This window comes from Anopheles ziemanni, chromosome 2, assembly GCF_943734765.1.
Source record: "Anopheles ziemanni chromosome 2, idAnoZiCoDA_A2_x.2, whole genome shotgun sequence".
NCBI classification, from domain to species: domain Eukaryota; kingdom Metazoa; phylum Arthropoda; class Insecta; order Diptera; family Culicidae; genus Anopheles; species Anopheles ziemanni.
This window is the reverse complement of record NC_080705.1, coordinates 54,104,368-54,117,685: the sequence shown is the minus strand read 5'-3', so window position 1 is coordinate 54,117,685 and position 13,318 is coordinate 54,104,368. Positions and strand designations below refer to the sequence as shown.

At 42.0% G+C, this 13,318-nt stretch overlaps 1 protein-coding gene across 1 annotated transcript in view; it reads right to left on the bottom strand.

Moving 5' to 3' along the window:
* Positions 1-725: 725 nt before the first annotated feature.
* Positions 726-13,318, bottom strand: part of LOC131293871 (uncharacterized) — a 57,125-nt gene continuing 44,532 nt past the window's right edge. Inside the window, exons 3-7 of the mRNA XM_058321920.1 lie at positions 3,151-3,356; positions 2,907-3,064; positions 2,587-2,817; positions 2,211-2,497; positions 726-1,093 (exon numbers count right to left, since the gene is read on the bottom strand). Coding sequence (XP_058177903.1) covers positions 726-1,093; positions 2,211-2,497; positions 2,587-2,817; positions 2,907-3,064; positions 3,151-3,356 — 1,250 coding nt within the window. The remainder of the gene's footprint in view (positions 1,094-2,210; positions 2,498-2,586; positions 2,818-2,906; positions 3,065-3,150; positions 3,357-13,318) is intronic.

Genomic DNA, 13,318 nt, shown 5'->3' with positions numbered 1-13,318 from the left:
TATGCGTTTGTGTATGTGTGTACCTAGCTTAATTTGGAAAAATTTTTATTTCGTCACTGAATTTTAAATTTTATGTTAATCGCGCCGTCGCATTACATGCAAAATTTTTCTTTGTTCTACAATATGTTCTTAAAAATTGCCCTTTTTACAGTACATTTTTTTTTTGCGATTCGGGTTTCGTAAGAGGCTACAGAAATACGTGTTTATTGGAAACGGCAGAAAAAGCTGCAATTTATCTTACGTTAGTATCGTTTTAGTATTACCGGGTAGTTGAAATTAGTCACTAGTTTGTTCGTATTCATGGTCATTTAAGCGAAAGCGCGGTTTCGATTTAAAATAAAATAAGATCCGATTTAAAAACATAATGCACCATTCCTCCCCACTAGTCTTGACGCCTTAAAAGTTTCGCGATACAGGAGCGTTTGCTATCGAATTCCATCCATGGTTTTTGCTCGTTCGTGCCAAATAGCCTATTTACAAATTGTACTGCTCTGCTCCCGATCTCTAAACGCTCGATCGCTGGTCAAAACCGGCGGGAAACCCTACGTCGTCGGTGGTTGGGCGAAGGAAACCCGAATGGAAGTACGGAGCGAAAGTATGGCGCTTTTCGTCCCATTCGCCTTTCATCGCTCCTCGGTCGAGACGTAACTCTTGGCCTGGCCGCGCCAGCTTGAATCGTGGTCCGCTTGGTGCGAGATCTTATTCGCTTCGAAATCGTGGGGCTTTCAATGGCGAATGGTGGAGCGCTGGAGCAGGGCGAATAGTGGCCAGATCCCCGCAAACAGCAGCCCCCTCAGAACGGGCAAACTGCTCGTCCATCGTGGGGATGCATTGTTGCCGGAGCTCAGCTCCTCGCTGGGCACGTCCTGCCTCGTAATCACCTCGCGGAACATGATCGTTTCCTCTACCTTCGCGTTTTCGTTCCCCGGCATGACGGTCGTTTCGTCCGACTGTACGTCGTCGTCCGAGGCACGCATGGTGGATGACGGCTCGTGGATGCTTTCGAAGACGTTGCCGGCGCGGCTGTTTCGGGCCAGTTTTTGGTTGGTCAGCTTTAGCTGGCGAATTTTCTGATCAATCTCTGATACGGTATCTGAGGAAACGGAATAGGTAGATGGACAAGTTTAGTTTTTTTTTAAAACATAAATGATAGGAGAAAGCTTACATAAATTTACTGAACTAAATTTGACGTTTGTACTTAAATTCCAATTTTCAACAACTATAGTAGTTGTATACAACAACTATAGTAGTAGTGGGGGATCCGCGACAGCCGAGCGGTAGCGGAAAATCGGCCCATGGGCGCAGAGGCTCACCACCTCGACGGCGTGTGTTCGAATCATAACCGAGACCGGACCCTCCCCTGTACGAGAGGACTGACTATCCAAGTACACATAGGGTAAAAGTCTCGTAAGCCCTTAACGGGCAGGCATGACCAACAAGGTCGTTTACGACAAGAAGAAGAAGTAGTCTAGTATTGTATTTAAGTATTTTACAATAACGGCACGGTGTGTACTACACCCATTTGCAGATTTAATTACATTCGCTACGATGTTTTTTTATTTCGTGAATCGTATTTTCGTATTGATTTTTTTTTATTTTGGATGATGATATCTTGTTTTGATAGGTTACATTTGCATGAACAAAAATGGACAACTTTTAAAGATTCTTCATGTAAAACCAAAAAAATCTACCATTTTTCATTTGAATGCATCATAGATAGCATTTTTTATGTTCAGAACAAACTTGACAGCATTATAATTTACACTGACTGTGATAAACTGAGTGTTTAAAAAAGCAACCGTTCAACTGACCAAATAGTTAAAAACAACATACGAGATGTTAAACAAATGAGTCGAGGCTAGCCACTCAGAAAGAACGGCTAAAAGCTCTAGTGTAGCATGTTTTCGGAAAATCTTGACGTGATCATTACCGATACAGTTACTTATATGCAGCTAGATGACAATGTCCTTTTACTTTGTTCAAATATCTTGTATAATTTTCTTTTATCGGTAATGAAAGTTTATCTATTTAATTAATGTAAACTTACTACGTATATACTTTTTTTAATATACATTCTTGATCACAACATATATGTCTTATTAAGTTTGCTATAGTTTATTATTCTGTATAAATTATTATTATAAATCCAAGATAAAGAAAAGTTAAGTAGTTATAGGCTGTACAGTCTTAAAAATAAAAAAGAATCTTACTTTGATCGGCATTCTCGTCATAGTTGACCTTGATAAAGGTGGTCATCGTCACCTCGTAGACCTTGTTTGGGTCGGCAGGGGTGGCACTGATCTCACGCCGACGCCTACCGAACGCAGTCTGGCCGTTACTGCAGATGACACCCTTGCACCGATCGACGCAAACGTTGACCGTTCCACTGAACTGAACGTAGATCGAGTCTGGGAACTTGAATGCCCGGAACTTGGCCGCCAGCAGGTCTCCGTCGACGGTGTTGAAGTTCTCGAACAGATACGGATCCACGGAGCAGCTGCAAGAAGGTAGACGGTAAAGACACGCAAACGAATGTCAAAATTACGACGCATTCGGCGCTGGTTGGTTTGGGAAAATATCAATTACCCATTGAAAATGATCGTCTCCTCCTGCCGGCTGTCGTCGGACACTTGCATATAGTTGACACCCAGCCCGTATATCGGTGCCGAGCTGTTGTCCAGCGCTATTTCCATCTGGAGGTTGGCGCCGGGACTGACGGTGAGATCACCCGTGACCAGCTTGTCTCCCTGGCGGATCTGGATGCTGAGCGACGGAACTGGCGCGTTTCGCTCAATGGAGCTCGTTATTTCTAGGTCCCTAGAACACATCGTGTAGCAATTGTTAGCTTAGGTACACTATTTTAACAGTTGAAGTGCGTCATGTGAACGCTGTTTGTCGATACTTACTCGGGTTCCTGAAAGCCTGCCGGCAGGACATCTCGCTTCACAATTCCGTGCGTATCATTGTAGTTCGGTCCGCTGGCAATGCACTTCACGCTAACGACTTCCTTGCCCACCTCCGGATCACCTTCGACAATGATCCGATGGTAAAACACTTTATAGCCCTGTTTGAAAAGTTTGAAATCGAAATTAGCTCCTGCTTCTTGTTGTGGCGAGCTTAAAGTACCGAAGCGAACGAAGTGGTTCTTACCGTAATTTGGTTAATCACTCGAGTTACTCCGCAGTCGTAGATGTTTGTCAGCGACAGCTCGAACAGGGCCTGGTTTTCCTCGATGGTCGGCTTGCACTTTGGGTCTGGGTATCCTTTCATACCCTCCAGATAGACTGACACGTTGTGTGATGGCAGAGCAAGAGCCACGCGCATCGTTTCGTCCGCACATGTTACCTTGTGAGCGGCTGTGTGTTGATAACAAATAAAAAAAATGGGGGAAAATTATTACTTTGATAACTTACTCTTGAATAACTCAAACAAATTTACATCACGAAAATCTAGGAAACAAACAGCGGGTTTCTTTATATGTTTATCAGGGCAATATCCCTACATATTTATTGATTTCATTGACGTTACAATGAAGAGGTATGGAACGTTCTAAACACGACGCTTAAGGCAAGGGTAATCGTGACGATCAGTTCATGCCAATTTTCGTTCTTCACTGATTGCATCGTACGATCAGCAAAGTACATCATCATTTAACCACCAGCAAACAATCCAATCTAAGCAGTTATCAGAGATGCTGCCTTCGTCCCACCAATTATGGTGACGAGCGAGTAAACCTGCAGCATCATTGACAAGTGATGTTTCTGTGTCACGAGTACCGGTCCTCGATTGATGACAGTTTATGGTTGCGTGCATTCGGCTCGTTGATAAGCGGAGATGGTTAACGTTTGCACATAACTGTGTTACGTTTGTTATGATTACTGTAACATATATAATGAATTACAATCATGAGCTAGAACTTGTAACAAACAGAACAAGCTTCATCTCTTTTTTTCTTCATGTCATTACGATCGGAAAAAATCGAGGACGTTGCCTGGTATTGCTGTAGCGATATCTGTTCTTTGATGATAATAAGGGCCAGGTAAGTGGGGCAGTGAGCAAAAGATTTATAGTTATTCTGACACGTACTTTCTTTTTCTGCGTGCAAAAAGAATGGGTTGGGTAATGAAGAAAATCAGAGAGGACGGAGCCGCTTACGAAAAGGAGTTGCGTTTCTCTGCCCTCCAGAGGTGCTAATGGGAGATCGTATGAAGGTGCTTATCATCGAAGCGCCATCAGTTTTCTTAGTATGAGTTGTGTGTTGCCGTGCCTGTGATGCATTGCCTTCAATAGAAGGGATTAATAAAAACAGCACAGAGTATCAATAACGGTTAATCAATACCGACAGGCATGATAAAGATTGGTGGCCGATTGTGTCATTGAAAGGGGACAAATGCATTTGCTAGAGGTCCAATTTCAAAAGTAAAGGATCACCTTTGGTACAGACAAGAGCATCATTTCTAACTTCTAATAGCTAATGTTAGAACCGCTGCGACGAGTTTGTGTTATCTCAAAACCTTTTGCTGTACTGCCAATGGATTCAGAAAAATTAAAACATCCGTTCAATTATTAATTATTCAGTTTATGGGATATAATTGCCCTACATTCAGCAGCAGAATATCTTGATGGTCGGAAGGAAAAACTCCGAATGTATTGTATGGTAGGTGCAGGTTATCATTTTTCGAATCACCATTTTTACATAAATGTTCTGTTCTGACAAACTACAATATCGGAAAATTGTGATTATTGAGCAAAAAAAAAACAACTTCTGAAATCTTTTTTGACAATGTATGGGATCTAAAACGAAACACAAGTTCTACAAGTTTAGTAACTTAATCATGAAACATGAGTTTAAAAAATATCTATGCTAAATTTGGGAAGTTTCGGGCTCCATTTTTTCTCTGTTTTGAAATGATTGCATTCATTCCTTGTCAGAACACATTTTGGACATACGTACTTGAGTGAAAGGTTTGAAGAATTTTCAAAAGGAAGACATTGTTAACGTTTCGCACATTCCCTCGAGCCCTTTGGTATTTCCCGGCAGCATTGGGTGCATTTACATCGACATATCGACGTCTCAGTACCGTTACATTTTTGTTCACTACCAATGTCGATGGACAGCTCCATCACATTGGCCGTTGTCATGTCCGTAGAGTCGTGCAGCCAAATTGCATTTGTCAACTATGGCATTATCTGAAGCCCAATCATTAACTCTATGGATAATTTATTGATTTTGACGTTCGATCGAAAGCTAGGCTATACTTGAAATGTGTCTAACCGGATCAACGTGTCTCTCATGATGTAAAATTGCTTATGTTTTATAAATTTCTTCGCTGTACCAACTTCATTTTTCATTAAAGAAAGCAAATGACACAGTTAATAGTACATCAAACTAAAAGAACTAAATTATACCTCAGTCGGTTTCACACTAACACAATTCAAAAAGCGGTAAATTTGGGTCAATTGAATTTCGTAGATTTATCATGCACCAACAAAACGAGTTGGAAATTGTCTTTACATTCTTTTTGAAGAAGTTTTTAAAAAAGCCTAACCAGGCAACAGTTTTTAAGTGAAAGAAGAAATCTGCTCATCCTCTTTATTGGTTCCTCTTTTTCACAAAAGCTCCCCAAATGCAGAAACTTTCGCTGAAAATGGGTCCCGGTGTTTTTAGTTTTCGGGTACGCCAGACAGGAAAATTACATGGTCCAGATCGGGAAAACTGGTGGCCAAAACCGGAACACGTGTTCGTTGTTTCCCGACGCGCTGTCCCGGAAGAAATGGGCACGCGATTTACGGTGCGTTATGTCCCGCAACAACCGATGATGATGCGTCTGTATGCGCCGGTATCTTTGCTATCTTACGCAACGCCCGCACAAAACCAGTGCTGGTTTTACTTCATTTCTTTTAATTTTATTTTCTAGTTCAATCGATCATGATCGCTCGATAATTGCTCCAGAAAAATAAATTAGACCGATTTTCGAGGCGGCATGGATTCGGTGGCGTGGCCGGCCTGTTTGAAGTGAAAGCAGAACGTAGCAAGACGAAGCGGAGGCGATGTAAACGGGAGAAGAAGAAGAAGAGCACAAGAAAGCGGGCAACACTAATCGACCACCAGCGGGTTTACCCTAATGCATCCATATCCCAGTTTTTTGGGACCAGTTTTGGTACGATCGCAGTGTCGGAAAGTGAGATTTCCCGCCCGTCCCGAATAAACAGTTGGTGGAGCGGATAAGAAATCGGGGAAAACGGCATGAACCATGAAAGGGAACACGCTTCAACCCGCTCCGAACGATGCACATGCAGGAGTATGGTTTTCTTCATCTCATTATTTTCTTAAATTTAAGGAGGATTTGATCGATCGAAAATTAGGTCCACGAAATTACCGCGATCCATCAATCTTTTTCTTCGCCCTATATGGGAGGAGCTAGTCTTTTAAGATGGTTGCAGTTTCGTAGTTCTGGCTCCGTACATTGACGTCGGTGGCACTTTTTGATGCATTTGTCGGCAACTTTGTTGTTGTCTTCCATTCGCCGTCGGTACCGGGAGGAGATCGATTAAATTTGACAATTTCCATTCTCGGAAGACCCAAGTGCGGTGGTAGGCGGGAACGCCTCTAACTGTGGTATTTTATCCACCCCGTTGCCCGTCCTACCAGGTGGTGAGTCTTTTAAGGGATAGCGCAACATGGCTTGTCAATAACCCTGTGGCGAGAAGCATTTAAAAACTTCACTTCGATTGGTGTCGGGGTGAAGGTAGCCTTTTTCTTACTGTACAGAGTTTTTTCTCAGGCTCGAGATCTCCCCAAAACTTATTGATTAGAATTGACCCAAAATAAATAAAATGGTAGTCCGACTCTACCAAACAACAAGATATTGAGAAAATAATACTAAATTGGATTTTTAATGTGAAAGTCGTGATATGTAGACAGCCAATGAAAAGTGATGGAAAAGCTAACTAAGAATCTTTCACACACTGGTCAGATTCACTAGTATTGGTAACACAAAAACAGTTCTGGTTGGTAACACAAAAACTCTAGAGAGAACAGGATCTTTTCAGCATATCGATCGTTATCGAGCAAGGTATTTAGTTAGTGGATGTTTTATTAAGTTTCGGAAATTTTAACGATAACTACTTTTACTGTGATAAAGTACTTTCTTGACATAAAAAACATGATTAATTGGTTCTCGGAATGTAGGAAGTTCGCAGCAAAATGCGCACACGTCATTCAGGGTACAGGTTTGTTGTTTTGTCTCAATATATTAAAATATTTCCCTAAAAATAAAATAAAAAAAATCACACAAATTTTATAACAATAACAATATACGGAATATTGTGTAAATAGTTGTTCGGAAACAACTAAAAAATTGACTGTAGCATAGTATAAGGTCGAATCAACGTCATTTAGAATGGAAAGTATTTAAATTTTCAAATGACTGTGCAAACTCAATCGATTTTCCAGAAGCCTTGAAAATAAAGAAATAGTTTTATTCAAAATATCAGTTTTGAAATCTATAAAATGCAACTAACCTTTTTTGTAGCAAAATGATATGATTCATCAAACGATCGTATGTTCGTTTGGTAGAACCACTTTGTGACCCAATCAGAGCAAAAGATCTCTACATTTTCCTTATGGTCTGCTGCATATGCGATCATGGGAAAGTGAACTTTCAGCCGACGAGACTTGATAATATGATTCTCCAATCACATACATACACCATTTCATACTCGTCCTAAATGGCGTGTTTCCCGATGTGATTCGTAATCTAATTCCACCCGCACACTAACCGATCCCTTTTCCCATATTTTCCTTTAAACGCTTCCACTCGCGCTGGTTGAAACTCCGGGACTCTCGTTAATCGAATCGCCGTGCGGATGAATCGGCATCAGCTTTCGGACAGCCCTGGGGCTGAGCTAATGAGTTTTACTACGTTCCTCCTGTTTGTTGGTGTTGCTGGTATGTTTGGATCAATTTCACCACCTTCGGCATAGCTTTACGGGCTGCCCGTTGAGTGAACGATGGAGGCGGCGAAACGGAATCGGCGCTACTTCATATCAGTCGTTAGAAGGTTGGCTGTTGGTTAACTCGGAAGAAGGCAGACCAATCAGTCAGTCAGTCAGTCGGTAAGTCAGCCTAAGTCGAAAGTAATGTGCAGTTTGGGACCTCGTGGACTACTTTCGGGGCGCACAATGCCACCTGATTTGGCAACCCGAAAGACAAGAGGCTTTCACAACCAAACAGCTTGGTTTGGGCATATTTGGCGGAAGGAAAGATGGTGGATGGATGATTGAGGGTTTTTTTGTGTTTCTAATAATTGCCTGCTTCATCTGCAGCCTCGGCCCGGCATTCAACCGTGCGGACATTTTGGGGCCGGAGCTACAAATTACCACCAATCCGCATCCGAATCCCCATCCAACAGTGCTTCCCCCGTGTTTTCGACCTCGGACCTTGGAGCGGTCTACGGAAGCCTCGCCGGAGCCGGAGATGCACTCTTCGGCTGGGCGTGTGTCCGGGTGCGATTAAGGCTAATATGGACCGACGAAAGGGAACAGATTAGGGTGTTCACGCGGGCTTGTGGTTGTCGCTATCTTGATAATCGTCGCCGATTAGCAGTGTTTACCTTTCCGCCGCAGTGCTGATCATTCGATCGATTGAGCCGAGGAAAATGAAAACTGAAAAGCGAATCTGGGATAAGTTGATTAGTGCGAGTTGGGGAGCGCGATTTTTTTAGGGCAACACTCGCCGAACGGTGGTCCAATTTGTTGCTTCCTTTTGTAACGCTCACATCAGAGTTGAGTGGGGTATTTGGGGGAATGTTGTACTGTGATTTCGAAAAATATCACCTTGGTGATCTATGATCTCGGTGATCGAGATGGTTGAACCCCATGGGAAAGTGGAAAAACCCCGATTTGTTCAGTTTAGGTTCATTTGTAAATTTTCAATAGAAAATGTTCATCCTGCGGGTTCGTTGTTTATTGATCAAGTCTTTCTATAGATTTTTATAAAACATTTGCTTCTCACGATGCTAAATGTTCAAACAGAGACTATTTAGATAGATCAAATGCATGCATTGGAATTGTTAATTTTAATCCTTGCTATTCTTAATAAATAAATAAAATATAATTATAAAATTTTCAAACTAATTTTAAAGTTGCCTCGAGTTCGTGGCTTGTGGTTGAAGTCTATTGATTGATTTTTTTTAGAAACAAATGTTTCTCATGATTAATTTAATTTTAACCATTCATATGAAACGTGTTTTTTGGAACTGTATGTCATCGTTACTGGTTTGTTTGTTTGTGAAAATAATTAATAATCAAAAGCTCTATCGCATGAACATTATTCTATTAAATGAGTTTTTCAAAACACCCCATCCCAACTCATCCCGTGGGATCATCGATTAAAATCACAACCAGCATCAATCATTTCGAAAACAATGAGGTCATCGGTAAAGAAGTTCATCGTGCTAACGAATTGTGTTGTGAGCCAGTGACCCCCAGAAATTCGTTTCGCAGGCGGTTTTGGTGCGATATGGGGAAAAGTGGTCCATCAACGATCATGCCGATGGGTGCTCACAATCGATTTCGTTTCCATTCCCTGTTTTTGATTGCTTTGATCGTTTTGCTGCTTGCGCTTCTTACCGGAATGGAGCATTGGGCCAGCTCCAGCAGCCTTACATAATGGATCTCTTAATTAATTATGCCACTTAAACGCTGCCACTTGAGGCTCGCCATGTGAGAGCTAGCGCTCGTTAGTGGTACGTTTGTGCGTCATGCGAAACTGAAAAGCCCGACTTAACGCCAAGTTGAATGCATTTTTCTCGGATGATTGTTCTTGCATATGATTATGCAAAGCTGGTCCATCCGTGGCATCCAGCCGTTTTTAATGAGAATTTGCTGCACACACACTCACACACACACACGCCTATAGAGGTGTGCCATTAACACCGATGATTAAGGTACGATAATGTTTTGCGACTATGCACAGTGATGCCGCAGTAGCAAACGGCACGTACGAACATATCGACCTTGGGCAATATTTCTGATGCTTTCCCCCGGTATCCCACTTCCCCTTTCGTGCGCGGTAAACTTTATCAATTACCATCCTCCCGAGCCCGAGCTGATAAGGTGGAAGGCGCCGTAACGGCAACGGCATCTCCTTTCCGGTGGCGCACGGGCGGCGAGAATGCGGCGAGCAGCAAAACGAAACCCTCGTCTATGCATATGGTTGCTCTTGAAAACGTCTTGATTACGGCAATCAGACCCTCCCAGATGGTGTGATGTACTGGGCAAGCCGTGCAAAACATTAATTAACCGGAACTGGCCTCGCTAGCGCCAGCCGTGGCCCGCATTTGATCGTGATCCAGTTGCGGATACTGGTGATACTGGCCATGGAATTGGAGTGCGAAGATTGTAATGGGATGGGTTATGGTAATTTTCGTGATTAGAATCCTAATTGCACGTTACGTAATGAGCGTTCCCGGGTGCTAGCAAATGGATATGTTTGCGAGTAAATTAGCGTAGTCGTTATTATTTGTTTGCATTAACGAGCCGCAATGAGTATCATTTGTTATCGTCCGAAATTTCACAAATAAATATTACTCTATCGTTGATCAATTGAATATATTTTAAACCTTTAAAAAGGCTTTACTAAAACGTGTGCGGAATTGAAGACAAGATTAAATACAAAAATAGAAATGCAGTTAGTGTTACTAAAGCACAGAGTGTGTTAATATTATTTTTAATATTTTGCCAATCTTTTTTGGCAAAGAAGGCAAAGAACACGCGATCGCCCACCAGTGGGATATCATATCAACAGATTGGCCAGAAAAGTTGGCGAAAACCGAGCAGCGCGGGAGGATAATTTCCCTCTACAGCTAGTTGATTCGTAATTGAAAATTGCCCTCCAAACACATTGCCGGCCAAATCATACCGGTCGATAATAATGCGGCTCGTCGGGAAGGAAAATTGGCTGCCACCGAAGGCAAAACCATTCGTACGGTGTTCGGTCGAATGACGTAACTGGCGGAAAATCACAGCTGCACGTCGGTTGAGGGATACTTGGAGGAAAAGTGGGAAATTGTTTTCTCAACGCCATTGGTCGCTAGATAACGCAATGTCGCAACCCGGCATCCTAGGGGTAGGGTACTGAAGCAGCTGTGAAAAACATCTCCGGAACAAGGCAAAAGTCAACCTTCACCCTGGTCAATGACCAGCGACGTTGTGTTGGTTGGCTCCAGAGCGTCAATTCTCTCAAAGGAGACGCGCCGGCTCACCTTGAACGGGGAAGTAGATTCTATTTTACGAGCAAGTTTTCCGAGAATAAATTTTCATTTCATTTGACGTCGATCTCCCCTCGCGGCGACGAACGCCGTTTCCGATCGAAATGAAGATCTGGAAGGCAGAAAAGTGTTCGTATTGTTGAAAAAGGGGTGGTGTGGTCGGAATCTGCTGGCATGCGGGAGGCGATTGTTTAATCCTCAAATGACCGAAAGGCTTGATACTGGATTTTTTTCTTATGCAGAAGCAAAAAAAGGTACGATTTATTGCAGCCTCGGGCAACGCATCTCGGCTTAGTGAGGAAAGAACCAAACAGTGGGTTTTTTTCGCTATAATTTCTTCAACTTTTCCCCACTGTTAACGATAAAGAAGAAGTCAAGCAAGGTAAATAGGTAAAAATAAGGTAAAAGAAACAAGAGAGGGAGATTCTAGGAACGGTTGTTAATGGTTTTGTTTTCATTGGCTGCCATTGACGCCATTTTTTGTTGTTGTTCGCAGACTTTCCACGCGTTCTGTGCACACTGCTCCGGGGTAGGTTTCACTCGCTATGGAAATTGCTGAGAATTTTCCCATGGGATACATCTGCACCACCAACTGACTGCACGTTGGAAGAGGCTGTCGGTACGTCCGTTTTCTCGTGCTGTTTTGCACCTTACGGTGCGGATGTTTTCGCTACTATTACTGTGCGTTCTTCGCTGGACGCTCACGTTGTGCTCTGCTGTTTGTGTTTATTGATATGTTGTTCATTCTTCGTTTACAAATTCGTTCCCCCGCCGACACAGCGTTGATTGTGACTCGAAAGAAAAGAAACTTTCTCCGTCTAGGTCGGGTTTTCCGCGCAGTAACAGGATCGTTTCGAGAGAGTGTTTTGTAGATCCATGGTGGATTCCACAAGGTGTACGATACCAATGCGAACCGTTGGGTCGCTGCGAGAGCCATTATCGAGAAACCGAAGCGGTCCTTCTACGTCAGTAGAATGCACACACGAGCACAAATTGTTTCTCAATCCGTTATCGTCTATTTATTGGAATGCATTGTACGTGCATGGGGAACCAATGTGGTATGAGGAACACTACATTACACTATCTCCTATACAAGCTGTTTCTTATTTATCAATCACTGATGTATCTGCTTAGATCATGTTGTTTAGTGTCATATGTTTTCTTAATATTTCCTACAGTCAAATTAAATCGCGTACACAACAAATGAATTCACCAGTTTAATTTAGCTTTCAGCAGAATACAAGTGCATTGTACATTCTCTACTTTGTGTGTTATAGATCTGCATAATAATATTTTTGCGTTTACAACTTATGCTTCTTTATGCTAGTTCGATTGTTTTGTTATACTTCCGATTATTCCATTGTTTTCAGAATTGATTCATATCTACTCCAGCAGAACAATTGTTGAATCGACATGCTCAGGTATGTTACAAGAATGTTACGAACACAATAATTTTAAAAAGAGCGTCAAATATAAATCCAATCTGATATTTGATAGTATGCAACGATAGGTGAAAATCTATAGAATTCATCAAATTCTGATGTAAAATGCATAAACAGAGTTGTACGTTCGTCCAGTAGAAAGGAATGTTGTTTTAAAGTAAAAAAAGAGACTAGTTATGAACATGATCTGAACATTATGTACGTATACCATATTTATAGATACCTATTTTAACCACCAGTAAGTTTATGCGCACGTTGTGATGATTTTGGTTAGTGTCGCGCTTCTCTAGAACCGCTGCTGCGCTTTGCTCTACAATTTTCCTATTTTTGTTTAATTTATGACTTACCATAAAGAGTGGTTGAAATTACAATTTTACAGTACTCCTTGAATACAATTACGAATCGACCGTTTTTAAATTCAAAGCTGTCTGTATCTTTTCTACTCTAACGTGTATGAACAACTTGCTACCTACTTGCTAAAGAATCAATAGAATGCGCTTCACAAAATTTCTATCTTCTCCACTGGCGGTCCAACGTTTGTGTGGCCGTCGGAGTGACGTAAAATTATGCGCACGAACAGTACATAAAACTCCGGAACAGAAC